The 27,135-nt window shown below is 40.6% G+C and overlaps 1 protein-coding gene across 2 annotated transcripts; it reads left to right on the forward strand.

Annotated features, from left to right (window-relative positions):
• Positions 1-2,899: 2,899 nt before the first annotated feature.
• Gpo1 (glycerophosphate oxidase 1) lies at positions 2,900-27,135 on the forward strand. 2 transcript variants are annotated; one of them, XM_065221088.1, is made up of 10 exons: positions 2,900-3,145; positions 23,310-23,423; positions 23,501-23,767; positions 23,825-23,937; positions 24,004-25,273; positions 25,342-25,530; positions 25,594-25,695; positions 25,760-25,886; positions 26,038-26,377; positions 26,658-27,135. In XM_065221088.1, exons 2-9 carry the CDS (start codon positions 23,319-23,321, stop codon positions 26,052-26,054), a joined length of 2,190 nt encoding a protein of 729 aa, XP_065077160.1. In that variant the 5' UTR covers positions 2,900-3,145; positions 23,310-23,318; the 3' UTR covers positions 26,055-26,377; positions 26,658-27,135. The 2 variants fall into 2 exon arrangements, with proteins under 2 accessions (XP_065077160.1, XP_065077161.1); XM_065221089.1 differs by lacking the exon at positions 26,038-26,377 and having other exon boundaries at positions 2,901-3,145; positions 25,760-25,985.

Below are 27,135 nucleotides of genomic sequence, written 5' to 3' on the forward strand. Positions count from 1 at the left end.
GCCCATGTGTAGAGGGAGAGCGAGAAAGCGATTGTAGTTTGGTCACTGACAATCCGACATGAATCATCATAGCAAAAACAGTAAAAAATTTGACCAAAGCACACTACTGACATCTGGTTCCGTGTTCGCGGGAAATATTTAGCTAAGCCATGAGCCCGCATGCAAAAGTTATGGATTGGTTCGTGTCTGATCTATTCTGGACAAATTATTTTTATCTAGATCAAAAAATCCTATGGTTTTGACAATTCGGATCACTGCACATTTAAATCGGCCGTTTAAAATTTTCGGGCATAAGTCAGAATTAAGTGTCATGTCGGTTTGTCGGTGGTTTGGTTACCTCTGTTGAGTTGATGATCAGCTACTCCTACCGGTACCCATGACCCTGGTCTCGCTGAGGAAGTTGGGTAGATCCGTAGCTCAGCGTAGCTCCTCGATTGTCTCCGACGGAGTTGGGCCTGAATGTCCGGTGGAGTAGGGTCCAAATGATCGGCGTTCCACGCGCTCGCAGACGGGGCAGTAATACCTTGGATTTTGGGCACTGGTAAGCGGGGGCGAACCCACCAGACCTTACCAGTACCTCACCGCCACAGCTTTGGCTACTGCACGCCCGTTGCGTGTGTCCTAGCAATGGCGGATACTCGCTAGACACCAGCGCGGGACTCGCTGGCTTCCCAAACTCACCTCCAGGATAGAAATAGTATCCACGTGAGGACTTCGGTGGTCGTCCTTGGTTGACGATAGCCCGAGGGCTCGATCCTAGCCGACTTCAGCGACGGGCCACACCCGGGAATCACCAGCGGTGGGGTTCAACACTACACCACTTTCCACACAGTCTTCGTTTTTACTACCAAAACGTGGCCAGGATTTCTTCAGTTCGGCAATCAAATTTCTTTTCTTATTTCTCCGTCTGTCACTTTCCATCCGAACTCTTATCCAGTCGACAACTTTGTGTCGGCTTTAGCCAGGGATGCCAGATGATTTTTTCAAAAGTCCGTATGAGTGTAAAAAAATATCTCTGTACACTAGAGAAAATCGCCGCATTGCTGATTACGTATTTCCCACATGTATTTTTGCTATGAAATTGCTCGTCACACACTAAACTGAATAAATAAGTAATTTTGTTCTTAAAAACCCGAATTTATCCACCTATGGTGTGATCAGACCCTTCTTACTTATTCAAGTTTATTTATTTTATTGTCATTATCAGTGACCATGCCCCCCCACCCCCGTGTCATCCAGTGACGCTACGCCACTGCCTGGGGGTACCCGGAATATATCCGGGTGTAGTCTATTTGGTGAGGCTACCAATCACCTTATCATCGTATTTTAATGTGATTTAATGGGTTTTAATTCAATTCATATTCAAGCAACTTCCCCGGGGTACCCGGAACATGTCCAAGTGTGTCCAATGTGGTCTGGAACACTTAACACGACTTGCATTGATCTTATCTTTGAATTCTGTAGTAATCTGATGTGTCGCATGATGGTTTTTATACGTTTTCCGTTAAATCCAGCGTGAAGGCCCATATTCACCGGATCTTATTCCGGCCATATCTCCGGAACCGGTTCACCGATTCCAAAACCGTTCAATAGCGTTCAATGGGACAAGACCTATCATTTGGCGCCGAGTTTGTCCAAATCGGTTGAGCGGTTGCTGAGAAACGTGAGCGCATTCATTTCGTTACATACACACACACATACACACATACACACGTACACACACACACACACACACACACACACACACACAGACATGTTCCGATCTCGTCGAGCTGAGTCGAATGGTATATGACACTCGGCCCTCCGGGCCTCGGATCGATAGTCGGTTTTTCAAGTGATATCTATACCCTTCTTTGTAAGAAGGGTAAAAAGTCCATTTATGTATTTTTTAAATTTTTATTCCTAGTACAAAAAATACGTACTAAGTCAAAGCTTAAAAAGCATTTTGCCGTTTAAAATCACGAGATTTTAAGATAAATATTTTAAGATAAATATCTTATTCAAGGTCCATGTATACCGAACCACCGAAATAAAGTGAAAAGGTAAAAAAGTAACATGTGGGTAAGGCTAGAAAAAGGGAAAATCTATTATTTCTAATAAAAATAAATGAGAAACGAAATCACTAGACAAATTTGCATTAACCTGACAATGGTTTTTACTGATTTTCCTTGCGATTTTCCTACACCTTGAAAGTTTTCCAAGAAAACATTTTTTGATTTTTTGGATTGCGGAACGTTCTTCATGAGTGATGAATTTTCAAAGTACGTGATGTCCGGGAAAATCTGAAAGCTTCAACCAAAGTTTCTTGGAAAAATTACCCATCCCGAATAAAAAAAATACTATTTATAAACTCTACCTGTGGGAAAAATTTCATAAAATTCTGAGACCTTCGGCCCAAACCAATCCTATAATATTACAAAAATCCCCCTATTTATCGTTGGCGAGAAATCGTCGATAGAAGCGGAAAATGCCAGTTACGTTATATCGAGCAATACCTGTATCACACAATCGCATTGACCAGCTTTATGATCAATATGCCCAATAAAATTCAATCACTAAGTTTCCATAAAACATCACGAACAAACTGCATGCGATGTCTCTACTGAGCCCGACAAATTTGCGCCCAATTGAACGGGAATTGCACACCGCGCTTTGCGCCATATCACTACCTTACCACGTGCGCCTCATTTGCCCACACTCCCCAAATGGCACGCTTTACTCGCTTTACACGATCAGTATCGTTTCTCGACACAGCTGGTTTGAACTTCACCGACCATCTAGCCTCTAGGCGAAACCCGCGACTAAGGTGTGCACTATACTCTCCTGTCACTTCGCTATGGCAGTATTAATAGTTGTAACGTAACTGCTGCAACTGTATTATAGTTTTCACGGTGTGTGGTGCGATTCAGTGCGAGTTGATTTGCGCGAGAGTCACTTTACTACTGCACTCGCCGCCGGTTAGTTCGCTACACGACGTTCTCGAATCGACCTCGTCCTCCGAGTGGTGGCCTTCTGCTTTCTAGGTGAGACAGGTGTCTCCAGAGCTTGCGCCTACACTTATCATCATCTTCATCGAAAGGAAGGGAAGCGTGAAGTTGGAATTCTTGTCGGAGTTTGTCAGTTGGAAATCGTTAGTGAATTTAAGGTAATAGCCCAGATGCAGAATTTTGTGGTTCAGAAAATTCAATATGCAACGGTTGATCGAAACCGAAGAGCAACGGGATCTGTACGATTACGTAATTGGTGAAGAAAATTTGTGATATTGTGTGATTTTCCCATACTGGATGTGGGTGTGAATCAAAGATGATGATGGTTGAAGGTTAGACGTCTGGCTCGGTGGATGATGAAGCCGCCTGGTCGGCTCGATACCACTCAATTATATCGCATACGCTGCTGGAACGTGATTCAAACAGATGATGCTTACACAGACTGTAGGCGAGTATCGTGAAATTAATCATCATTTGACGGGTTTCAGTGGAGGATTCCAGTGCGTGACAAACAGTAACTGAAGAGTGACTTGATCTGAGATACTATTCTAGTAGTTTTTCGGCGCAGTTTATGTAACATGGAGTGACAGTATTACGCCTAGATTAGTATTAATAGATCGGAATTTTCCTCTGTTTTATAATAGTGCAATCGCGAGCTCTTGCTGCATCGATGCAGCTTTCATTTATATGAAGGTGATCGCATACAATTCGTTAAGCGAAGATTCGATTTCGAACGTGAGTTGGCACAAGTTCGGCAAAGGCTTCAGTGATAGCGTTTGGCATGTGAGAAAGTTAGTGTAGTTGAGAGTAGGTACTGGCTACAGTGCAAGCGCAGGTGCGATACTAATGTTAAACATTTGGACCAATTGCAAACCTATCACGTGAATCCGATTTGACCTCTGTGATCTTGCGAGGGACGGCAAGCGTAGGTTTGTGAGCAGCGAAGAGAGCGAGAGAATTCGGAATCGCGGTTTTGCGTCGCGTCAAATCCTTCACAGCTGATTCGCGATCACAAGTTAATACGAATATCATTAGCTGTGGAGAAGAGAAAAAGTAGGTGAACGGCGCTTGTAGTGGATGTTAACCGGGTTGAATCCGGAAGTGTTTGTTTTGATTTGGTCCGCGTGCTATTATATCATTGTTGGCTGTGAACCATTAGATGCCACCTATGCAGCTAGAAATAAAGCCAAGTGCAGTGACGCAAACGTGCTCGTGGTTGCATAGGAGCCGTCAAGTGATCGTTCGCGGTGACATCATCGCAATTCAAAAGGAATTCACAGCGGCGTCTTTTACTTAGTAATGCGATTTTTTATAGCACATAATGACGATAGATTGTTTGGATCAACTGGTGGTTTTGCGTAGTGGGATTGTCTGATGGGCGCTCGGGGTGGTTCTTTAGTTTATGTGTTCTCAAACTTCACACATACATATTAAGAAGAACATTATCAAAATATATAGCCATTGCATAGCAAAACGATATAGTGGTTCTCAGAATTTCGTAATAATTGATAGGTTTTTTCATTATCGCAAAATATTAGACCGGTATTTTTTTTTTTTTTTTGTCACTAGGGTGACCATTTCCATGTTATCTTTTTTTTTTTAAATCATAACTTTCGGACCACTTGGACCACTTGATTTCAAAGATCAAAATTGAAAATAGAAACTTTGTATGAAAAATAAAATGAGATTGAAAAATTTGTTTTCATGGTTTGTAAACAGAGGACGCAATATGTTTTCATATTTTTCTTTCAAAATTTAGACTTTATTGCACAACATATAAAAAAATCAGCGATGTTTTTTTTTCGTTTTTGAGTTCTATGTTTTTTTTTTAAGTTATCAAGTTTTTGGTTTTCACTCAATACTCCTATGCGACTAGACTATCATGCGTCGAGACTAGGATTGGGCGATTCATTTTTCAAAATGGCACAGAAAATGTTTCAAACATAACGGGTCGTAGGAAAGTTGGTGCAGATTAACGTCAAGTTCAATCTAAAGTTGATATTTCGTTTCATAAGCTATCTTGTTATGACATTTCACTTTAATAATCATGTAGTGTGATGATTGATATCATTTAGAAATAAATTGTGTAGTACGTACGCAGTAAAAGTTGTAATTGTAACATACATACATGATGAGAATATAGTAAATGACTATTTGGATTTCATTTGACATGTGGAAGTTTTTGCTCAGGATACTTGATTAGGTGAGTGATTTAACAGGTTATACTTTTCGTTTTATTGGTATTAAATGAACGATTTAAAAAACTAAAGATAAACATATGAAACAAAACGTTTTGCATTGCATTGAGCTGATATCGATTCTGTGTGGTTTCAACAGTTTAGAGAATAGCCTCTCTGACGGAACATTTGCTACCATTCTTGATAAATAGTCTCGAGCAATGGGGTAAACATGGGGATATTTACTAAGGATTTTCTCCCATGCTTGAAAAGGATCGACAGAACGTGGGAAAACAGGCTGGTGCAAGAAATTTTGTAATTCTTCCGACTGTGGCGATCCAGTTCTGACATAGCAGAGGATGATGATCCTGGAATATGTCACAAGAAGTGAATGTTTGTACGTATGTAGATCAATGACTTTCTTCACCATTTCATCATGAATATTAAATATTAATGATCAATATTAAATTTCAAATGCAAATGCACTGAAAATTTGTTTTGGATCGAAACAAAAATCGAATGAAAAAGATCGATCCAGTCAAGTTTTGTCGTGTTTGAGATTGATTCAAAAAATCGATTAATTGAACCAAAAGAATCGATCTTTTATGTTTCGATCCAAGATCGCCCATTGCTAGTCGTGACCATGTTACAGTCGCTAAAAGCAATGGAGACGCATGATAGTCTAATCAAATAGGAGTACTGAGCGAAAATCCAACACTTGATAACTTCGAAAAATATAACTCAAAAAAGAAAAAAAAAAAAACAAACACATCGCAAATTTTTTTATACGTTGTGTAAAAAAGCCTAAATTTTCATGGAAAAATATTTTTTTTAGTATTTTTCCTAAAATGCTGACATGTTTTTGACATTTGATTTATTTTAAATTAGCACTGTTAAGGTGGTTCCTTGTAGAGTCTACAATTGGCCGCCAAGTGCACTTCCACTTCGAATTTTCAATTACACAAATCTCGGAAATCGGTGCTCCATTTCACCTGAAATTGCTACTTCATGTAAACTGCAGTGCAGCAAACGTGGAGTAACAATTTGAATGTTGCACGAATCGTAGAAGCTGATATTTGTGCACTTAAAGTTTTGAAGTGGTTCCACGAATAAGGATGAATATTTAAATTAATTATCCATCTTCGGGATATTCATATAAGATCTGATTTGTTTTAAGTAAAAACTTATCTGAAGTATCAGAACCTTAATTTGTGTTCCAAATTAGATTTATCTTAGAACTTTTTTTGTTTTGATTTGTTTGAAATTTGTTCGAGAATATCTTTAAAATAATCTAAGAAATTCATAATGGGAATACAACTCTCTATGGTAATACCCACATAATTTTCTCCAAAACACTTTAGAAATTATCTAAAGAAAACTCTTGAAATTCGGTCTGCAATTTTTTCTATTAACCTGGAATTTCTATTAATTGCAACAAAGTTACCTTAACATTCTCATTACTGCTACCAGTGTTGGGAAAATATCAAAAAATCAAATCACACCAATGCCCAAGATCACGCTTGATTTTCATAGACAAAAATCAACAAGCAAACAACTGGGGTTGATATTGCAAGCTGTGATATCGCAGCTCGGAATATCACGTTAACAAAAATCACTAGCTGCAAATATCAACAAACTGTGGTGAGATTGAGTTTCATTATTTTTGCTTTACACCCGAACGCAACCGAAACTTCCATAACGGCTGGCAGCAGTCACTTCGTGTCTGCCATCGGTGAACAGTAAAAAGAGATAGCAAACTATACTTTCTCTGTCTAAGAAAACGATGTGCAACGGAATCATGTTTGTGTTTAGTCAACGCTCAGCTTGATTTTTGCGCGTTTTGAATAGTCTCGCAAGCTTGTAAAATCATTTTCAAGCATGATATTTTGTTCCAATATCACGCGTGATATTGGGAGCGTTTGAGAGCAGAAAAATATCATTTGATTAATGATATTGCCAACACTGATTGCTACAAAAATTTCAATGGAATGGTTCCTTAAATTACATTCGAAATCCACTCAGGAATTCCTCAAAATATGCTTCAGAATTCTCATGGAGTTTCACTTTTAGTTGCCATGAAATTCTTATAGGAATTTCATTTGAATACTTCATTCCATTCAGGCTCTCATAAGAATATGGATTCGTCCTCAGAATTTCCATGCAAATTTTCTTCACAATTATCCTGAAATCCTAGGAAGAACTTGCTTGGAATTTTTTTCAAAAACTTTAAAAAAATCTCCTATGCATTCATTAAGTTTTCTCCTCCCCCCTTGTGGAACCATGCTTCGATCTCCGTTGAATTTCCCCACAGAATTCAATTAATCATTTTGTCAAGCTTCTGCATTCGTTTCCCATCAGATGTCAATGCTGTTGTTGGCGATGACATCTGTCGGATACTACACATAATCTGTTTTCTGTTAATTGTTCACAGAGGACAGTGCAGTTCAAAACATGTCTGGTACCTGATGCGGTATAAAACTCCTGTCCCGGAAGCTGCTTGAAATCCGCCTTCACATAAGTTTTATCGTCCATGACGACACAGTTGAACTTTGTGAGCAGATTTCGTATACTGCTTTCGGGACCGCTGCTTTGCCGACGTGTTTTGTTTGTAATCTCGGTTCGCCACTTTCACCTTCTTAAACGTCGACAACTCGGCTCGTTTCTTGGCCCACTGCACAGTAGTATGGGAGACATTGAGCTTGCCAGCGACGTCCCGGATGGAGAGGTTAGGAATCCTCTTATATTTCACCGCCACCTTCTTCGTCGTCGCTGGCATGTCCGGATTACGATTGCCGCCGCTTCCAGGCTTCCTGGAGATCGACAGACACTCCCCGAACACTTTTAAAACGTTTGTCACGGTCTATTTGGCCACATCCAGCAATTTAGCCAACTTGGCGTGTAAAACGGATTCTCTTGCTGCGTGAGCAAAATTTTGACACGCTGCTGCACTTGCTTGGACGTCATTTTGAAAACTGGATAGCAAAGGTGAAAACTCATCATAGCAACCATTGTACATACACTCAACTTCCAAATGCATTTTTAACAGAAATACACCAATTTGGAATTGATCAATTTTTGCGCGTTCCAGACTTTATGCCTACCTCTTTAGCCTTTAGGGTACGGCCAGGGTAACGGCGATTCGCGACGCGACGCGACCAATTCAAAAGAATCTTATTATTTATTATTATTCCTTGCGTGAGTCGCGTCTACCCTGGCCGCGGCATTAGACTTTAACATGCAAACAATGTCAGAGAAAAAATCGTTCTTAACCCTCCGTTACTCGCACCAACTTTTGTAACACGAGTACTAGCGCGTTGTACTTTGTACAACAGTGTGAGTTTTTCATTGCCATTTTGCAGCCGAGCTACCAATCAATATGAAACCAAAGTGGTATTCCTTAAAAAAACTTGGTTTTTAACTAAACAAGCTAAACTTTTATCACGGTTACCCCCATAAAATGCGGATAAAGGGTGATACGGTCAAAATTTGGTCAATATCAACTTGACGTATTTCTTTCAATTTTGCATTTAAAAAACCTGAACACCCCTCATTTTGAAGGTGTGTGTGTAGAATGTTGCTCCTATTTTGATTTTGGAATTCACTCTTCAGTTGTCAAAATGCCGTCCAAACAAGAAGAGCAGCGTATCAAAATTTTGCTCGCGCATCGCGAAAATCCGAGCTACTCGCACGCAAAGTTGGCAAAATCGCTAAAAGTTGCCAAATCAACCGTTACAAATGTAATTAAAGTGTTTGGGGAACGTTTGTCGACAGCCAGGAAGTCTGGATCGGGGGGAAATCGAAAACCGGAAGCCGCTGAGGCGACAAAGAGAGTTGCCGGTAGTTTCAAGCGAAACCCTAACCTCTCTCCGAGATGCCGCAAATAAGCTGGGTGTATTGTCTACAACCGTGCATTGAGCCAAAAAACGAGCCGGACTATCGACTTACAAGAAGGTAGTGACTCCAAATCGCAATGATAAACAAAATACGACGGCCAAAGCGCGATCCCGAAGGCTGTACACGACGATGCTGACGAAGTTTGACTGCGTGGTAATGGACGACGAAACCTACGTCAAAGCCGACTACAAGCAGCTTCCGGGACAGGAGTTTCATACGGCAAAAGGAAGGGGAAAGGTAGCAGATGTTTTCAAGCACATGAAACTGTCAAAGTTCGCAAAGAAATATCTGGTTTGGCAAGCCATCTGTACCTGTGGCTTGAAAAGCAGCATTTTCATAGCTTCCGGGACTGTCAACCAAGAAATTTACGTGAAAGAGTGTTTGAATAAACGTCTGCTGCCTTTCCTGAAGAAACACGGTTGTTCCGTACTGTTTTGGCCGGATTTGGCATCTTGCCATTACGGTAAAAAAGGCCATGGAGTGGTACGCCGCCAACAACGTGCAGGCGGTTCCCAAGGACAAGAACCCTCCCAACACGCCAGAGCTTCGCCCAATTGAGAAATACTGGGCTATTGTCAAGCGGAACCTAAAGAAGACCAAAAAAACTGCTAAGGGCGAGCAGCAGTTCAAGGCAAACTGGCTTTCTGCGGCGAAGAAGGTGGACAAGGTGGCTGTACAAAATCTGATGGCAGGGGTCAAGCGTAAGGCCCGGCAATTCGGATTTGGAAAAGCGGAAGCCTAACTGAATATTTTTCCTGAATTTTATACTAATTGAACTTGAAAAAGAAATTTAATTTGATTTTTTAAATAAACGATTTCACCGATTTACACGCGTTTTCCCCTGACCAAATTTTGACCGTATCACCCTTTAATAGAGAAAATGTGAATGGAATCCGCGTAAACGATGTCCGTACTACGTGGGATTTGACTTAATTGGTTACAGCATGGAAAATCTCGAGATCTTGACCAGATAGAAAGTTACTGTCTTGGGCAAAGTTGTTTTAAATATCATAGCCATTTTGCTGGTGAAGAGCAGTTCAGAATTTTCTCACTACGTAGCGCTAGAATGCATGTGAAATTATCGCATGTGATATATCTCGAGATTATGACCAGATAGAAAGTTACTGTCTAAGGCAAAGTTGTTCAGAAGGTCAGGGCCTTTTGGTTGGTGGACAGTAGTTCAGAGTTTTCACGCTTCGCGGCGCTAGTATACATGTAAAATTCTCGCATATATAAAATATCTCTAGATCCTTACCAGATAAAAAGTTACTGTCTTCGGCAAACTTGTTTAGGGGGTCAAGTATTTTTGGCTGGTGAACAGTAGTTCATAATTTTCTCACTACGCGGCGCTAGTATACATGTGAAATTCTCATATAGAATATCTCGAGATCCTGACCGGATAGAAAGTTACTGTCTTAGGCAAAGCTGTTCAGGAGATCATAGCCTATTTGCTGGTTAACAGTAGTTCAGAATCTTCTCACTAGCTAGTGCTCGTATACATTTTAAGCTCTCGCATGTGATACATCACTAGATCCTGACCAGATAGAGAGTAAATGTCTTTGGCAAAGTTGTTCAGGAAGTCAAGATTTTTTCGTTGGTGGACAGTGGTTCAGAATTTTCTCACTACTCTTTGCTAGTATACACATGCAGATCGAGATCCTGAGCAGATAGAAAGTTACTGTTTTCGGAAAACTTATTCAGAGGGTCAAGACTTTTTGGCTGGTGGACAGTAGCCCAGAATTGTCTCACTACGTGGCGCTAGTAAACGTGTACAATTCTCGCGAATGTTAAGCTCGAGATTCTGAACAGGTAAAAATTTACTGAAAAACTTTGTTCAAGACAGTAACTTTCTATCTGGTCAGGATCTCGAGATATATCACAGGCGAGAATTTCACATTTCACTAGCGCTACGTAGTGAAAACATTTTGAACAACTGTCCACGAGCAAACATTTTGTTATGTCTCGAACAACTTTGCCGACGACAGCAATTTTCTATCTGGTCAAGAACTTGAGATATTTTATATGCGAGAATTTCACATGTATACTAGCACCATGAAGTGAGAAAATTCTGAACTTCTGTCCACCAGCCAAAAGACCTTGACCTCCTGAACAACTTTGCCGACGACAGTAACTTTCTATCTTATCAGGATCTCGAGATATAGCATATGCGAGAAGTGTACATGTATACTAACGCCACGTGGTGAGAAAATTCTTAACTACTGTTTACTAGCCAAAAAGTCTTGACTCCCTAAAAAAGCAACTTTCTAGCTGATCAAGATCTCGAGCTATTGAAGAGAATTCTGAACTATTGTCACCCAACAAAAAGATCTTGACTTCCGGAAAAACTTTGCCGAATACATTTAATTTCTATCTGGTCAGGATCTAGAGATATTTTATATGCAAGAGTTTCACATGTATAGTAGCGCCGCAACGTGAAAAAACTCTGAACTTCTTTCCACCTGCGAAAAAGCCTTGAGCTCCTGAACAACTATGCCGAAGACAGTACCTTTCTATCTGGTTGGGAACTCAAGATATTTTATATGATAATTTCACGTATATACTAGCGTCGCGTAGTGAGAAAATTCTTAACTACAGTCCGCCAGCGATAAGGCTATGATCTCCTGAACAACTTTGTCGAAGACAGTAACTTTCTATCTGGTCAGGATCTTGATATATTCCATGTTGTAATCAATTAAGTCAAATTCCACGTTGTATGGTCACAGTTTACGCGGTTTCCATTTATATTTTCCCTATTATCCGCATTTTTTAGGTGTTTACTGTAATCAAAGTTTAGCTTGTTTAGATCAAAACAATTTTTTTTTTTAGGAATATTAGTTGGTTTCAGATTGATTGGCAACTCAGCAACACAATGGCAATGGAAAACTCATGTGTGTTGTACAAATCAGTCCGCATCGTGCTCTCTTGCCGTGCGGATCTATTTGCTTTTTGCTGAAGGAAGTGTTACTACTACCTAAAGCTACAACAAATTTAAACAGCACTTTTCAGTGCTCAACCTGTAAAATTTCTACCTTGTTCAACTTTATTCCTCTTCGATCCTTGTTTGGACCCTACCCGAGGTAATCCTTCTTGGATATCGATTTGGAAAATTCCTCTTCGATCCTTCAGATTCTTATAGTAATCTGCTTGGAAGTCGATTTGGATAAAAATTTACTGCCGCCATGGCGCCTAAACGCAAAAAAAAGGGCAAACTCTTGACCCCCCTTCTGAAGAAATTAATTTGAGTAATCAATTTGATTTGCTCACGGATGATGAGAATGATCCATCATCCAAGAAAAATTCTAGTAAACTTTCCCGGCTTAATGCCAAGAAGGAAAAGATTCCCCCTATTGTGATAACCACTTCCGATTTCCATGCTCTTCGCATGGAACTTTTGAATTTCGTGAAAGTTGAGTTTTCACTACAAATTGGACGTCGGGGCGAATGCCGTGTATTGGCTGAAACGTTGGACGGATTTAAATGTCTTCTCAAGTATCTTACTGAGAAGAAGCACAAATTTTTTACTTACGACACCAAAACTGAACGTGTGTTCAAGGTTGTCATGAAAGGACTGCCCAGTGGTGAATCCCTGGATCAGATCAAAGATGAACTGGCAAAATTACTTGGAGTTGTGCCACTCCAAGTAATCAAAATGAAAATGGCGATTCGCGCAACGGGATTTCTAATGATTTTTATTTAGTTCACTTCAAGTCTAGTGAACTAAACAACCTTAAGGCCTTAGAAAAAGCTAGCCTTATGCTCCATGTCCGAGTGAAGTGGGAACACTTCAGGAAGACTGGAGGAAATTTCCAAAACCTCACCCAGTGCCGTAAATGCCAGGGATGGGGTCACGGAACTAAAAATTGCTACATGCCAGCTAAATGCATGAATTGTGGTGATTCCTCTCACGCAAAGGACGACTGTCCTGTGAAGGAAGATCCTAAGAAATTTAAATGTTCAAATTGTGCTGAAAACCACAAATCCAATTTTTGGGAATGTAAGACTCGCAAAGCGATCCTACAATCTCGTTCTAACCGACAGGTAAGAAACGCTCCACGTTTCCGACCAGGTACAAATTCCTCTGCTGTTAACAACGGTCAGCGAGGAACAAATTCTACATTCGTACCCGTAGGTACAAATATCACCCCTGCTTCAAATTTTTCATCTGTACCTAGTCCCCTCGCTGCTAACAATGTTCAGCGAGCTAATGGAGCTACCTATGTTGCTATTGCAACGCGTAGAAATCAAAATACTAACCAAAGTAATTCTAACGGAAATTTTGACAATTTTGATTTAGGAAGCTTAACTGCCCCTAAAATGGATTTTTTACAGAAATCATTAATTGACATGATTTCTGATATGCTTAAATCTAACTCCATGTTTGATGCTATTCAAACTGGAGTAAAATTTGCAAATAATATTGTCATGACTTTAAAATTCAGTAATGGATTTTAAAGCATTAAATATTGTAAATTGGAATGCTCGATCTCTTAAAGATAATGAAGACGAGCTATTTAACTTTTTGCGAGTTCATAACGTGCATATTGCCGTTATAACTGAAACGTTCCTTAAACCTGACCATAAGGTTAAGAAGGACGCAAATTACTTGATTTATAGAAATGATCGTCTTGATGGACCCTGTGGTGGCGTTGCCATCATTATTCATAGACGAATCAAACATAAAATTCTTTCTTCATTTGAAACCAAAGTTTTTGAAACTTTGGGAGTTTCTGTTGAAACAAAATTTGGACAACTTACGTTTATAGCTGCCTATTTGCCATTCCAATGCGTAGGCCAGCAAAAGAATTTTCTCAAGGGTGACCTCCAGAAACTTACCCGTCATAGGTCTAAATTCTTCATTATTGGTGATTTTAATTCAAAACACCGCTCATGGAATAATGCTCAAAGCAATTCCAATGGTAATATTCTGTTTGATGATTGTTCTGCAGGTTATTACACTATTCAATATCCAAACAGCCCAACATGCTTTTCTTCTGCAAGAAATCCCTCCACTATTGATTTGGTCTTAACTGATTCATGTCAACTTTGTAGCCAACTGGTTACCCATGCTGACTTCGGTTCTGATCACCTTCCAGTAACTTTTGAAATATCCCAAGAAATAATTTGTTATCCCAACAGCTCTACTTTCAATTACCATAGAGCTGATTGGGAGCAATATCGAACATTTATCGAATATAACTTCGATCCAAACATTCCTTTGCAAACCAAAGATGAAATTAATTATGCTCTTGAATCTCTGACTACTTCTATAGTTGCAGCAAGAGCTGCCTCAGTACCAAAATGCGAGGTTAAATTCGATTCAATTATAATAGACGACGATCTTCAGCTCTTGATCCGTCTTAAAAATGTTCGTAGGAGACAATATCAAAGAACACGCGATCCTGCCATGAAGGTTATCTGGCGGGATTTGCAAAAACAAATTAAAAAGCGATTCTCTGCCCTGAGGAACAAAACTTTTGAAAATAATATTTCTAAATTAGACCCGAGTTCCAAACCCTTTTGGAAACTCACAAAAATTTTGAAAAAACCTCAAAAGCCTATTCCAGCGCTTAAAGAAGGTGGTAAAATTTTGATCACAAATTTGGAAAAAGCTCAGAAACTTGCTAAGCAATTCGAGAGTTCCCATAATTTCAGTTTGGGTCTTACTAGTCCTATTGAGAATCAGGTTGCTCGGGATTTTCTGAATATTTTCTCTCGGGAAAATATTTTTGATGATTCCTGGGGGACTGATTTGGACGAAGTAAGGTCTATAACTAAAAAGTTTCAAAATATGAAAGCTCCAGGTGATGATGGAATTTTCTATATCCTCATCAAAAAACTCCCAGAGAGTACCTTGTCTTTCTTGGTAAAATTATTTAACAGATGTTTCCATTTGGCATACTTTCCTGATAAATGGAAAAATGCAAAAGTTGTTCCAATTTTGAAGCCGGATAAAAATCCAGCTGAAGCTTCTAGCTACCGCCCAATAAGTTTGCTTTCTTCAATAAGTAAACTTTTTGAAAAGATAATTTTGAATAGAATGATGCTTCACATCAATACGAACTCAATTTTTGCAGATGAGCAGTTTGGATTTCGCCATGGGCATTCAACTACTCATCAACTCTTAAGAGTTACCAATTTAATTCGTTCAAACAAATCGGAAGGCCACTCAACTGGAGTTGCTCTTCTAGACATAGAAAAAGTATTCGACAGTGTTTGGCATGAAGGTTTGATTGCTAAATTGAAAAAGTTTAATTTTCCACTTTATATTATGAAATTAGTTCAAAATTATTTAACTGACAGAACTCTTCAAGTAAATTATCAAAATTCCAAATCTAATAGACTACCTGTTAGAGCAGGAGTTCCTCAGGGTAGCATTCTTGGGCCTATATTGTATAACATTTTCACTTCGGACCTCCCTGATTTGCCTCAGGGTTGCCACAAATCTTTGTTCGCTGATGACACAGGCATTTCCGCTAAAGGAAAAAGTCTTCGTGTTATTTGCAGCAGACTGCAGAAAAGTTTAGATATTTTCTCTTCTTATTTACAAAAATGGAAGATTTCTCCCAACGCTTCCAAAACTCAACTTATAATATTTCCACACAAGCCTAGAGCTTCGTTTTTGAAACCTAGTAGTAGTCACATAGTCACTATGAACGGAGTTCCAATTTCCTGATCAAACCAAGTGAAATATCTTGGATTAATACTTGACCAAAAATTAACTTTTAAAGATCACATTGAGGGCATTCAAGCCAAATGTAACAAATATATTAAATGTTTGTATCCTCTTATAAACAGAAAATCCAAACTTTGCCTGACGAATAAACTTCTAATATTTAAACAAGTTTTTAGACCGGCCATGCTTTACGCTGTGCCAATATGGTCTAGTTGTTGCACTACCAGGAAAAAAGCACTTCAAAGGATTCAGAACAAAGTTCTGAAAATGATTTTGAAGTTGCCTCCCTGGTACAGTACTACCGAGGTACATAGAATTTCGAATGTTGAGACTTTATAACTAATGTCCAACAAAATAATGAATAATTTCAGGCAAAAATCGTTGCAATCCTCAATTGCAACGATTAATTCCCTTTATACTTAGATAAGATTTAGTTTTAGTTTTTAGTTTTAAGATATCAATTGTTATACTGACATGCAGGTTAAAAAACCTGTTTAAAATACTTAATTGCCAAGACATGAACAATGTAAAAACACTTAGATATATATCATAACAATTAAGGCTGGTACGTTACTGCAGTAACTGGAGCACCTAGGTTAAAAATGAAATGTAATTTATTTTGAATTTGGAACAAATAAAGAGTTAAAAAAAAAAAAAAAAAGAAATGTGTGTTGTACAAAGTACAACAGCGCGAGTAACGAAGGGTTAAGAATAATCAAGATTGCAAAAATAGCCTGGGGTTATATTGACCCCAACATACAGACAAAGGGTAATAACTGTGGAAGTTGCATCTATTTAGAACACTAAGTTGAGAGCACGCAATAAGCTAATATGCGATAAGCAATTAGCTTGAAATGCGAAGAAGAAGAAGAAGAATAAAGTAAGAAGAATGTTTTATAGTTGTGAACATTTTGAATATTTAGGACTTAGTTTTTTTTATAGTTCTCAAGCTTCAAAAATCATGACTAGAGTAAACGATCCTATAGTTGCGGTACGTTAGAAGCTGGGGTATTCTACAGTTGTTAAACATATTACATTCAATTTGAGTTCACCATGTCTTTGATTTTGACGTTCTGATACCTATGGGATTTGACGTTTTGGTACAGAGGCATATTCTTATTCAATTACTAAATTAATAGCTTTCAACATGTGCCTCAGTAATAGCCCCCTAGTTGGAAGCGTTAGATTCCATGAGTTGCGTGCCGTGTGATCGTTTACCCTATACCCCGTACAGACTATGGCTTATATCATGTAAAATAGGCTGTCTTGCAATGAGCACTCATATATAGGATTTCCAGTGAAAACTAGATGTATGAGTGCTCATTGCAAGACAGCCTATATAACATGATATACGCCATAGTCTGTACGGGGTATAAGGAAAATTTCAAAATAGATTGAATTTTAAATATTTACGTTCTACATCTGGGAATATTTTGATACTTAAATTTTATGCTCTGGAAAATATTGAAGATTCCGAGAAAATTTACTATCGATGTCAGACCTAACAGAAATATCAACATTGTAGAATTCATCGGGTACCATGGGTGCGGAATTTCAGTGTTGAGATGCAAGAACTTAAAAAAAAAACAAAATTTATATTTTTGTGAGATTTTGGAATATTTTAGAGACGCACGTCGAAAAATTCAAGATTGAAATGAAACAAAAGTGCAGGATCTCAGAGTTTTTTTTTAATTATAGTCACTTTAACGCTCTTGGGTCATTCGTGACTTGTCCGGGGGTGAGATTAGAACTCGTGACTTTGGCGTGAGAGGTATGGATGCTAACCACTACGTCGGGGTCGCCCCCGAATCTCAGAGTATGAACTATTATGACTTTAAGAAATTGGATTAAACAATCTTGGATTTCGATAAAAAAAAAAAATGTGAAATATTTGTAGTATCTAGGACTGAAAAAAAAAAACTATCAAGATTTTGGGACTTGGTAAGTTTATTGAGATCGAAGTCTGCAAAAAATTCCAAGATCTCAGACTAAGAAGACTAATACCCCGTTCACATTACAATGTATATCACGTGATATACGCTGTCTTGCAATGAGCACTCATACATCTAGTTTTCACTGGAAATCCTATGTATGAGTGCTCATTGCAAGACAGCCTATATTACGTGATATAGGATGTAATGTGAACGGGGTATAAGAGACGAAGATTTTGTTTAACGATCCAAAGTAATACATACATTTACCATGGGATTCAGTGAAAACCAGCTCTAGAAATAGTACAATTTTCACGATTCAAGTGCTCTGCTATGTACAGTCTGTAAGCCACTGAGCTAGGAACAAAATTTGTGCAACCAATTAAAAGTTAGCTTTTACATTTTTATCATAGTACATGACTAATTTTTGTTACGTTTAAATTGTGGAAGATGTTCATACAAACAAATCTCTAGGAAAAAAGTCCCTCATTTTGCCATTTCGCACCACAGTGTAGCGTACGTGCTATCCAACGAGCTGCCATCGCTCTGTTCTTTGTCTTGCATTTTTCGTCCTGTTTTGACGTAAGATTACGTCTTTCGCCAACATATTGGGGGTGCAATTTCAGAAAACCAAAATCGACCGCGTTACGAAAAGTAGTCAGGTTTTAACCTCTTATAACTCTGTCAATAATTATAAACAATTAGATTGGAAATTTTCCTACGAATCTGCTAAAATGAACACTTTATCAATTTTCAATAAGTCACTATTGATAATTACACACATGTCAAACTGTTGCAATGGTGATCAAAATTATCACCGATTGCCTGCAAAAAGCGCTTTCCCTAACACAGATTTCAAAATCGAAATCCATCCGGTCTCGCCGAAGCCGAACGGTCCTTATTCAATCACCGTGTGTGGTGGTGTCCGGTAGGTCGTTATCAGCAGTAGCACAGCAGAAACAGTGCTTTCGGTGCGTGGCGTTGAACATTGTTCTCCATTACACAACGAAAGGCTGCCCGCAAGCAGCGAGCTGCAGCCCACATGAGCGTCCATTCACCGAAGAAGGAGTAAGAAGCCGCACCACTACTGATCGGATTCAGTAGCTCTTCGTGAGTCGCTGTGGGCCATCTATGCCAAGCGCGTCATCCTCGTTCCAAACAACATACAGCTCGAGATCAAATATACAGCATCCGGTCGACTCAGACGACAAGAGCAAGCTCCGGAACACCCAGGGTTGGCTAGTTTCACGATACAAGAACGAAGAACTTTCCCTTTTCTTTAAATGCTTTTATTCGTCACTTTCTGCATTGTGTGCGTGTTGTTCGGTGTTCATAATTTCGTGTAATATGTGTTGTAACAGATGGGGTACTCCCTGCCCAGCACTAATGACGCCCCCCTGTACACTACCTCAGGGTCGGCATGCGCGCTCGAATATCACGGCCAAGGAAACACTGCAATATCCAACACACACAACACTTGTTTAGCTATAGGTACCTTTATGGTTCCCACTTTCGTCCCACTTTCTTATTGGCTATCTCCTACCTCGTTTCGCCTAACGTTTCTTCTTATTCTTCAGCGCGGGCCCGCTGTTGGTCCTTCCACAGCCACTCCTTCACCTTCCTCAGCTTCCTTCTGGGCACTTTTCACCGAGCTTTTCACAGCCCAGTCGGTTTCTTTCCTTCGCCTTTGAACCCTCGACTTGGTTCGCAAGCCGGTCGCGTACTTCGGTACTTTTCGCGACGGCTCTTCGATCTCTCTCTCTCTCTCTCCTCACTATACTCGTGGCGTCTAACGGTCGATGGGCCGTTGGTTTGTATTCCGGGATACCTTCGTATCGGAAGATGCTCCGTGTCTAACCGCGCCGTATGCCGAATGACGGACACTACGGGTCTGACCACGCCGTGGATGAATTGCCAGTGGTAAACTACGGGGTCCTGGATGGTTCTGCACCTCACTCTCCTTCTTCATTTTTTTCACGTCCTCACGGTTTTTTACTGCTTTTCGAACTTGCTTGAACTAGCTTTACGAAGTATTGCTGTTGAGTATCGCCAATCAAAATAATTCTCAACGATGGCGGCTGACCTATCCTCTCTCCTCCTCGATGAGCCATCGTCCTTCCGCCCTATTTCGCCTCATCATGGCCCCATTATGCCACCTCCTAATGGCCTCCAAATCCAGTAAACAGTGCCATCTGGTGGTAGGTAGAGGATGGGTGATTTTGTGGGCGATGGGTGGTGTTGGTAGCTTGTATTCAAACCTTTCCTTGGCGTATTGTTATACATAAAATACGAAACACTAATCGCGACAATCTCACTAATCTCAGACAGACAGACCCACCAATGGTTACAGTGTCGTGTAGCCTAACCTCGTTCACTTGTACCGGTACATACCTCTACTGCCGTTGCTGGTGAATCGGGATGGCCGACACAGCGAATCCTGTCCTACTGTGCGGGTGGAACTCTCGCCGGATTGGCGAAGCGAGTGGTTGACGGGCCAGTGGGCGTTGCTGAGCGGTGGGATGGCAGACGTCTTCCTTCGTTGGCACGATCGGCCGACCGTGGCAAGGCCACCTTGGTCAAACCGAGAAGGGAAAACTCCTTCGCGATTATAGCCTTCGTTTGGCCAGAGAATGGTATTTGGTTCTTGGGAACAGTTTCCAGTTTCGTGAGCCAGCTGTGTGCTGACGGATGACGTTTTTATGGTCCAACATAAAAGAGGTGCTATTGGACGATTCATCTGAAATCATCTGGTTTCCCTCCGTCATACATAGAAAGCATTTATCCTTATTCCCATATATTCCCCTTGCGATTGAAGAAAAGCAGCGCGGAGGGAATTTCATTTTTCACGTCCACGTGTACATGTCGAGGGCCAACTCCACGGGGAATTTCTCCCGGATGACGCGTTTCACTTTCCTGTAACTCCCCACCACCACCGTTAGATCGCTATATGGCACCTCCGGTGGTAAACCGAACACCGTATTGATCGTTGCTCCAGGCAATGAACAAACCCAGACAACCAGAAGTCGTATTACAATGTACAGACAGTATCGTTAATTGCTACAGTTTAAGTCAAAATCGCATATAAGAATGGCATACCTCGCATTATGTTTAAGTTAAATCGTATAGAATGCAAATTTCCGACTTATATGCGACGAATCATTTTTCCGTCGTACTGTATCACAAATAAAATCGGATTAAATCGTAAGACTTTTCAAAATGAATATGTTATTACAGATTTAATCGTATATGATGTTAGACCAACTCGTTTAAAATTTAATTAAAATATGCACGTATATGGCCTCCACTTTTGTACGTATAAGCCATTTCCTTGCATTCTATACGAATTGTTTGTCTGTATATACGTTTGTATATCTCGAAAACAACTTTGAATATACCTGCATTCTGGTTGTCTGGGAAGCGCATCCCTCTCATAATTTTAAATCATTTGGTAAGAAACTGACTGCTCACAACCAATTCGAAGTTTATATGGAAAACTAATCTTTTCGTTTATTACCTTTGTAGCTTTTCCATATAGTTCTGAGGTAAAGATTGATACGTTGATACCTAGTTGTTCTAGAAGGAAATTTTCGAGGGGTGCACATGAACCGGTTCTGAGGTCTGAGTTAAAATAAAAAATGTGCTTACGGCAAATAATGAATTTTGAAGTAGTACTGAGAGTAATACATCTATTTTTTGTAGTTAATGTAATTCATAGTACTGAAAATACAATTAATGTACTTTAATTACGAAATTTTTACTGTAACGAATGGATTTATTAAGTAATTAACGAACAAAACAAATAAGCAGATTCACTTTTACACTAGCGTCACGTAGTGATACATTTCTGAACTTCTGCACACCATTCAGAAGTCCTTGACCTACCGAACAATTTTGCCGAAGACTGCAACCTTCTATATGGCCTTGATCCCAAGATATAGCGATTCAGGAAATTTACTTACATACTAGCGCTTCGTAGTGAGAAAATTCTGAACTTCTGTCCACCAATAAAAAGTACTTGACCATCTGAACAAATATGCCGAAGACTGTAACCTTCTATGTATGTGGCGTGGATCCCAAGATATAGCATAGTCAGGTAGTTCGTTTGCAGCGTACTGGAAAAATTCTGAACTTCTGTCCACCAACCAAAGTCCTTGACCTACTGAACAAATTTGCCGAAAAATGTAACCTACTCTATGACAAGGATCCCAAGATATAGCATATTGAAGAAATTCACTTAAACACTAGCACCATTTAGTGAGCATATTCTGAACTTCTGTCCACGAATCAAAAGTCTTTAATCTACGGAACAAATTTCCCGAAGACTGTATCACAGACAAACAGACGTAACTCTTCAATCTAGATTATCGTTCTCGCATTTAACGATTGATTTGAAAATTATTATTTTCACGAAATACTCACCGCAGCGCTGCCATCGGATCAATTTGACGTTTCTATATATTCTGTTTACCTTGCATGCAATATTGTTTGCGACTTTACGAGCAAGCTTGATTTCCGCGAGAAACCCAAGAGATGTCGTTACTGAGGTCCTATGTTTTGAGGTACTATCTTTTCGAGAAAAACTTATTCAAAGAGTTACGACTGTTTGTCTGTGACTTTATTCTTCTATATGGCCTGGATCCCAAGATATAGCATATGCAGGAAATTCACTTGCATACTAATGCCGCGTAGTGAAACAAATCTGAACTTCTGTCCACCAACCAAAAGTCCTTGTCCTACTGAACAAATTTGCCCAAGACTATAACCATAGAGGTAACTCTAAGACTAGTAGCATAGAGGTAACTCTAAGACTAGTAGGTCCCGAAGAAACGTGCTCAACTTTTTGGCTCAGCTCTGGTACTATCTTCGGTCCCAAGCTAATCGATTCACCCCTCGAAACATAGGAAAATCCATTAACCCCTCATTGTATCTGTCAAACTTTCATAGCGAATCAAAACAAACATTACTAGAATTTCGACTAGAATGGGGAACATTAATCGATTTGCTTGGGACCAATAGGCTAGTCAAGTAGTGAGCCAATTTAAAGTCGTTAGTTTCCACCGGTTAACCTTCTATATAGTCAGGATCACGAGATATTCCGAGGAGGCCAACCCACATGTGATGTACACACAGAGTTTTGATTACCGAAGTCGGTAACATTTTACACCCCTTCAAATACACATACATGGGCCAGGACCAACGGCTTTATTTACCTTCCGAAGGAAGACGTGACCAGATATTTTTAAGCCTCAGAAATATCCCACCGACCTCAGCTGGGATTGAACTCAGACCCATTGGGGTGAGAAAGCAGTCACGCTTACCACTACACCATCGGCGCGTGCTTGCTCCGGTGAAGGCAGGATGTAAACAACTGAAATCATCCTTGTAACCAATGCCTACTGTGATTATATACACTCTTAGCTTGATTCAGTGAAAGTTTGAAATTTTTTACTCAAACAATCCATTAATGGCAGCGTTTTTAATTTGTCCGGATTTTTTCTGTTCCATTCGACCCCGTTTAATTCAGAACGTTTTATTAGCGTTTAGAAGAAGACAACAAATCATGACTTGTTGTCTTCGGTTTTAAAAAAGCCACTGTGCGAAGATCAGTTTTCTTCTGATCTACAGTTCTTTTCCCTTCTCTTTTCAGATCTAAACCATGGCTTCTAGACTGCGCAAGTTCGGTGTCTCAGCGGCTGGTGTCGCGATCGGTGCCGCCCTGTCTACCTATGCGCTGAAAAGCAGTGACATCTCGCCACATCATGTAGGTTAACCACGGTCGTGTACAGCTTTAAGCACTTTGACACTGTAAAATGTGTTTTTCAATTGTCTTTGGCTCAGGTTCAAATGGAGGAAATGCAGAGAATCCGTCGCAAGCGTACCCTTCCGTCGCGTAGCGAGCAGGTCAAGACTCTGCAGAGCGGCGAAGAGTTCGATGTACTGATCATCGGAGGTGGTGCAACCGGTGCCGGATGCGCCCTGGATGCGGTTACCCGTGGTCTCAAGACGGCGCTGGTTGAGGCGGATGATTTTGCCAGCGGTACTTCGTCCAAATCGACCAAACTGATTCACGGTGGTGTGCGGTATCTGCAAAAGGCCATCTTGGGGGTAGGAGGATAGAGGGTGGAGTTTTGAGGACGGTGCTGATTAGGATTTTTATTGCAGCTGGACATTGAGCAGTACAAGATGGTGAAGGAAGCCTTGCATGAACGAGCTTCCATGCTCAGGTCGGCTCCACATCTGACACGACCGCTGCCAATTATGCTGCCGGTGTACACGTGAGTTATCCACCTGTTGAATGCGTGATTTGAGGAAGTTAACTAAGGTGTACAATTTATCCATAGATGGTGGCAGATTCCGTACTTTTGGGTTGGTATCAAGGCGTACGATTTCGTCGCTGGTGATCGCAACGTGAAGAGTTCGTACTATCTTTCACGAGAAGACGCTTTGGAGTTGTTCCCCATGTTGAGAGGTGATAAGCTTCGCGGTGCAATTGTGTACTACGATGGCCAGCAGGACGACGCTAGAATGTGTCTGGCCATTTCCTTGACAGCTGCCCGACACGGGGCTGCTATTACCAACCACGTGGAAGTCTTGGATCTGTTGAAGAAAAAGAACGAAGCTGGCAAAGAGGTGTGCTGCGGAGCCAAGCTTCGAGACAACATTACTAAGAAAGAATGGAATGTCAAGGCCAAGTGCGTTATCAACGCTACGGGTCCGTTTACGGATTCGATCCGTAAGATGGACAACCCTACGGTGAAGTCTATCTGCTGCCCTAGCTCGGGTGTTCACATTGTGCTGCCTGGATTCTACAGTCCTCCTCAGATGGGTTTGCTCGATCCGGACACTTCGGATGGCCGTGTGATCTTCTTCTTGCCCTGGTTGAATGGTACGATCGCCGGTACTACGGATGCTCCGTGTGATATAACGCGTAGCCCAGCACCAAGTGAGGATGAAATTCAGTTCATCCTTAGTGAAATCAAGAGCTACCTGAATAAGGACGTTGATGTACGTCGTGGTGACGTACTGTCGGCATGGAGCGGTATCAGACCGTTGGTTTCTGATCCCAACAAGGGTGATACCCAGTCTTTGGCACGTAACCATATTGTTCACGTCAGTGATTCAAACATGGTCACTATTGCCGGTGGAAAGTGGACCACGTATCGTGCCATGGCCGAGCACACCATGGACGCAGCTATTAAGGCTTGTAATCTGAAGCCAGAGCGTGGATGCGTAACCGATGGTCTGTGGATTGAGGGAGCCCAAGGATGGACTCCTACCATGTACATCCGGTTGGTGCAGGATTTGGGCCTGGAAGTCGAAGTGGCGAAGCATTTGGCAATTTCTTACGGTGATCGTGCGTTTGCTGTTGCCAAAATGGCTGCCCTCACTGGCAAGAGATGGCCAATCATTGGCAAGAAGCTTCACCCGGAGTTCCCATACATTGATGCTGAAGTTCGCTACGGCGTTCGCGAGTATGCCTGTACCTGTGTGGATATGATTGCTCGTCGACTGCGCTTGTCGTTCTTAAACGTGCAAGCTGCCAGCGAAGCACTGCCCCATGTTGCCGATATAATGGCTGACGAGCTGAAGTGGTCTAAGGAGGAGCGAGAGGTGAGTTAGATTTTGATCATAAATGAATAAGTGGGAGGAGACTGAAATTGTGTTGTTTTGTGTTTCAGAAGCAAATCAAGGACTGTGAACACTTCCTTCAGACTCAGATGGGACAACAGGTCAATCGTCAACTGAAGGATAAGGTTCCGGTCAACCTGTCCAAGGAGGAAGTTGATCAGTACAAGAAACGTTTCGATACGATCGACAAGGACAAGAAGGGATATGTTTCCATTCCGGATATCAAGCGGGCCATGCGGGTAAGTTGTGCATATTTGGGCAACGGTATTCTTAAACCGGTTAACTCATGTGGTCACTTTTAGGCATACGGAGATGCTGAAGTTAGCGGTGAAGAGCTACATGATATTCTTCGGGAGATCGACACCAACATGAACGGTCAGGTTGAGTTGGATGAGTATCTGCAGGTAGAATTCGACGAACTCATTCCTGGCATTGAACGTACCTTTGACATTCTCATCCATTTTCCAGATGATGTCTGCCATCAAGTCGGGAAATATCTCGCATTCCCGCTTCGCAGCCGTTGCCGAGCAAGAGGAGATCCGCAACGAACAGGAACGACTGCGGAAGCAGATCACTGTCGACCGCTCGGGTGGTGGTCTGTAGATTGCCTTAACCTTTCTTCGTTTTGAGTTCTATTGCGCAACGACAGCAGTCGTTTTTTTGCTTTGTTTCTTTTTCGATCATCTCACCTCAGGTAATGACTTCTTCTATCTATTTTAACCAACCGTTCTGTTCTCTTTTCACAGCTGGCCAGTGGAGATAAACTAAAGCATGCGATGACTACCGCATGTTTATGACTTGATCAAACGATCAAGCCTCACCTGAACCCATACGTAGACCCACTACTACTGTGCGCTAACTTAATTTTCATCTACACACAAACCAATCAAACTGCTAGAGAAGGACCGAGCATGACTTCCTCCGAATAGAGTGCAGTTTGAGTCGTACATATACTTTAGCACATCTCTGTTGTCGCACACTTCTCGTCGTCGATGTACATATTTGTTGTGACCTATCTCCACCCGATGGATCGTTGTTGTTACCCCGGATGTCCTATTGTTTTCGAAACGTTCGTGGTTAGGATAGGTAATCTAAAGCGATACTTTCTTCATTTGTGGCGCACCTTCTAGAGCTTTTTTTTCCTGGGAATTTTCCCAACTATTGGTTTGATGCTATTTTTTGTGTTTCGAAAACTAATTGATTTGTTTGTTCTACGCACTCATCAGATTGGCGAACTTGTTTTAAAACTTTTATAAAATTGTATTTTTTCACATTTTTGTTATCATTACAACTGTTTCATTAATATTTGTGTAACCGAAAACATATTGTAGTTTCATAATTTCTAATCGAATATTTCTTCTTTCAGGATATATTCAGTCGTGTTGATCCCGCCAATTTATTCGATAAGCTACACGACGCCACATAATTTATTAAAACAATCTTATACGATAAGATTGGGTAGTTTTAGAAGCGAAACGATTTAATTTTATTTTACTAAGGGTTAAGGCAACTGCAAAGCTGGGCGTACGGTATTGGTTGTTTACATTGTGAAGCCATTGTTTTTCGGAAATTTCATTGGATGACAAAATCACTACGGTTCACAGTAAAGGATTGTTTGAATACTGTCGTGTTTTTTTCCTGCTGATGGCTTAAAGAATGCGGTTGCCTTTTTATATTTTTAAATTTTAAATGCACGAATATTGAAATGATGACAAACTACTGGACGTTGGGAGCGAACTTATTTTAAATAAGTGAATGATAAGTTCTAGATAATTTGTTGCAAGCAAGTAGCTCTATCCATCCTAATGATAAGCTCCATACGAATAAATTTATTACACAATAAA

Source organism: Ochlerotatus camptorhynchus, unplaced genomic scaffold, assembly GCF_037179485.1.
Source record: "Ochlerotatus camptorhynchus isolate MF236.1 unplaced genomic scaffold, CSIRO-AGI_Acam_v1.1 ptg000138l, whole genome shotgun sequence".
In the NCBI taxonomy this organism is placed as follows: domain Eukaryota; kingdom Metazoa; phylum Arthropoda; class Insecta; order Diptera; family Culicidae; genus Ochlerotatus; species Ochlerotatus camptorhynchus.

What these genes read in the sequence shown, in the direction of transcription:
- Gpo1 (XM_065221088.1), top strand. Translation starts at nt 23,319, where the DNA reads ATGGCTTCTAGACTGCGCAAGTTCGGTGTCTCAGCGGCTGGTGTCGCG. An exon ending in GTGACATCTCGCCACATCAT is followed by an intron (nt 23,424 to 23,500) that starts GTAGGTTAACCA and finishes TCTTTGGCTCAG; the next exon opens with GTTCAAATGGAGGAAATGCA. An exon ending in ATTATGCTGCCGGTGTACAC is followed by an intron (nt 23,938 to 24,003) that starts GTGAGTTATCCA and finishes ATTTATCCATAG; the next exon opens with ATGGTGGCAGATTCCGTACT.